At 33.6% G+C, this 3,809-nt stretch overlaps 1 protein-coding gene across 1 annotated transcript; it reads left to right on the top strand.

The window, feature by feature from the left end:
* Positions 1 to 385: 385 nt before the first annotated feature.
* Positions 386 to 3,428, top strand: LOC117319542 (WASH complex subunit 2C-like; the record flags this gene model as incomplete). Its single annotated transcript, XM_033874335.1, has 5 exons — positions 386 to 470; positions 845 to 937; positions 1,580 to 1,651; positions 2,734 to 2,799; positions 3,252 to 3,428. Coding segments are annotated over exons 1-5 (453 nt in total), but the record flags the coding sequence as incomplete, so codon positions are not given.
* Between the last annotated feature and the right edge of the window lie 381 nt (positions 3,429 to 3,809).

The following is a 3,809-nucleotide window of genomic DNA, read 5'->3' as shown; positions in this document are numbered from 1 at the left end:
TCAAAATTAAACTTACTGGAAAATACATTTTTTTTTTAAGTAGTAAAAGTTACAATCTTTACATTGATACGGCAGTTTTACTCTCAAGATAAACCAAAGTTCTTCGAGTATTATATGTCCTGAAATTCCTAATTTGTCCCAAAGTATCACCAATTATTGCAAAAGACATAAACTATTTGTATGCAATACGCTTTTTCCCTGAACATTTCGGCATTAATTTCGTTACATGTAGGCAAAAACACTGATATAATCGTCATTCGGACATAGATTTCATCAATAGAAATTGTGCATGTTTCTGATGTCTGAACGAAGGAATGCCCCTTTAACTAGTTTATTTGTAATTAATACATGTATTTATCTTTGAACAGAGCAATGACCCTGCAGGAGGTCTGAGGTCATGGGAAAGGGCCTGGGCTGTAGATGAGATGAGGAAAGAAGCAGGGAACTGGTCACTAGCAGCTGATGCTGGGGTAAATATCAGGGTTCTGAAGATTCATCTGTTGAAAGAAAAGTAGAAAAAGGAAGAAAAATTCCCATAAATGAACTCTGCCATAACAAAACTAAAAGATGACATTATTTCCCAATAAGCTCTTGAAAATTCATTGTATCTTTAAAATTCACTAATATGTCCTGGGTTAAGTGTTAGACAAGAACTGGAATTTTCTTTTTTCTTCCAGACTCTGTTATTTGTAGTGTGCAAATTTACCTAATGCCTTGTGGGGTAACATATATTTACATGAAATGTTTTGAGCAAAATTATAATATACACAAAAATGTGTAAAAACTTAAATAAAATATTAGATAAGTAAAGGTTTCTCTAGACTGGGTTATTTGTTTATTTCAGCTCCTTTTACACTTACAAGAGTTTTCCCAGAGAATGATATTGAAAGTCCATGAGATTGAAAAAGGTGTAGATGGACTACTTCATGACTCCAAGGTAAATACTGGTGTAAGGAATTAAATAGTATGGACTTGCTGTTAATTTTAATGAATTAACTCCCTTTTCTGTGTGTAGATGTTTGTGTTAAATTGTGGTACGTGGCTTGTTTAAAGTAAACTCCAAATGAATTATCTCCCTTTTGTGTGTGTCAATGTTTGTGTTAAATTGTGGTACATGACTAGTTTGCAGTAAAATCCAAATGAATTACCTCCCTTTTCTGAGTTTAGACGTTTGTATTAAATGTTGACACATGATTTGTTTATAGTAAAATCCAAATGAATTACCTCCCTTTTCTGTGTTAAGACATTTGTGTTAAATGGTGGTATGTGACATTTTTAACAGTAAAATCCAAATGAATTACCTCCCTTTTTGGTGTGTAGGTGTTTGTGTTAAATGGTGGTATGTGGCTTGTTAAAATTCAAATGAATTACCTCCCTTCTCTGTGTATAGACATTTATGTTAAATGGTTGTATGTGACTTGTTAAAATCCAAATGAATTATGTCCCTTCTCTGTGTATAGACATTTATGTGAAATGGTCGTAAATGACTTGTTAAAATCCAAATGAATTACCTCCCTTCTCTGTTCGAAGATGTCCGTTAAATGATGATTATGTTTACTGATACCAATGTCTGTTCCAGCTGACCTCAGTGAGAGTAAACAATGTGTTCAATGACTTTATCATGCTAGCCAATACACAGTTTGTGGAAAACGTATGTATTCATGGTGATTTTTGTTGTCAGATTCTACAAATGTAGTACAGTAATATGCTTCGTGAGAAATCGGTATTCAGAAAAGTTTTAAACAGGTGTCTTAAACATTTAAATTTTATCATGAACCATCAACAAATTTAATTTGTATTTATAATCAATCAACACAAAAATTAATTACAGTTCACTGATAAATTGAAATCTTTACAAATTTAGATTTAAAGATTGTCTGTACATCCCTAACTCAATTTCATGATATGCTGGGTTACATAAAAATGTGTGAATATAGTGATTACATAAATATAGATGAAAGTATGAGCTTTTATAGATCTAGTGAAAAAGTGTTGAACTCAAAACCAAGTTTACATCTTTATAACATATATTTCTAACAACCTGATATTGTCATGGGCGAACTTGATTCTAGCTTGCCATTTCTGCCATTTGCTGGTTTTGAGCTTGCTGCCGGCGCATACATTCAAGCAAAGTGGCTCAGTTGCAATATGGACGACATAGACCAAAACATATTTTTTTTCATTTATTTTATATATTTATATATGAATAAACATATTTCAAAAGCATTGTAAACATTGAATGCTGCAGAACATTCAAAATCAACTTATTTTGCAATATATATGAACAAGTTGAAATTCTACAACTTCTCACTTAATTTGAATCTATGCCGGCGCATACATTCAAGCAAAGTGGCTCAGTTGCAATATGGACGACATAGACCAAAACATATTTTTTTTCATTATTTTATATATTTATATATGAATAAACATATTTCAAAAGCATTGTAAACATTGAATGCTGCAGAACATTCAAAATCAACTTATTTTGCAATATATATGAACAAGTTGAAATTCTACAACTTCTCACTTAATTTGAATCTAATCATTTGGTTGAACACGTTGCCATCTTGTGTGCCGGTGCACCAGTGCTTCGAAACCGGCAGCAATTTGCGCTGAATGGCATGTGCCGAAATTGTGCATGCATATTCGGGACACAATCAAGTAATTTTGCCGCCTTTCTGCCTTGCCGACAATATTCTGCATTCTGACTTGGTGAGTTATCTCCCTTTGCAGCGTGTGTATGATGAAGATGTGAGCCAGGAGAGTGAGTCTAAGGAGGAAACCAAGCCAGAGGAACAGGTACCTTACTATACATTTAATGCTAAAAAATTCCACTTTTGTTTTGTAGACAAAGCCCTACTTTTAGGGAATCTTAATTGGGAAGATGGAATAAAACTAGTAAAAAATACAAGAGTAAATAAAAGTAATGTAATTTACGTACCAGTGTAAATTACGCGCCAGTGTAATTAACGCACCCTAAAAATCACCTTGAAATGGCTGAAAAAGGTGTATTCCAATGTAATATATGCACACAAAAAAATGCGGAAAATCATCGGCTTGGACAAAACAAAAACTACGTTGGTGTGATATTGTCTTTGACAAGTCTAATTAAAAGGTCATTACTGATTCCCAGTGAGTTTGTAGTCTTGTATAGATAAACAAATTATTACACGGAAAATGCTCACAAAATAGATACAAGGTATATAATTTTGAGAGGAGATATGTTTGCACACTTTATTATGTTTTCACAGGAAAAAACTCGAGAACAGAAGGAAGCCGAACTCATTCCCAAGGTCAAAGAGGCCTTGACCTTAGGCATCAATGTCATCGATGATGCATTTGAGAAACTTGACAGCCATGTCGCTGACTCTGACTCTGAAGATGATGACGAAACGGGATACAGAGTTGATCCCATCTTAGAACCCAAGGTCAGAGGTCAAATTTTGAATATTTAAATAGTGCATAATATTAAAATTGTACAGTTTATATTGGTAGATTTCGTTTTGTTTAGTTCATGAATGGAAAACGCTAAATACAGAAGGCTATGTATATTGTTTTGTTATGTATGGGGTATTTATGGAATGTGTGCAAAAGAAAACAAAAAAGATTCATTGATCACATACTTGCCAACTTTCAAAAATTCTCATGGGGGAGAAAGTGCGTGAACGACATTTTTGACCGGAAAACACATTTCACGCGCGACACATTTAGCGAACAAAAACGAAGGGGAGATAATTGCTATTGGAAATAAAATCCCTTGCATGAACACTTAAGCTTCCTTCCCTCACTAAAAAAAAGGGGAAAAGAAT

The sequence above is a fragment of the Pecten maximus genome, unplaced genomic scaffold (assembly GCF_902652985.1).
Source record: "Pecten maximus unplaced genomic scaffold, xPecMax1.1, whole genome shotgun sequence".
NCBI classification, from domain to species: domain Eukaryota; kingdom Metazoa; phylum Mollusca; class Bivalvia; order Pectinida; family Pectinidae; genus Pecten; species Pecten maximus.
The sequence above is the reverse complement of the archived record's forward strand: the minus strand, read 5'-3'. Positions and strand labels throughout refer to the sequence as shown.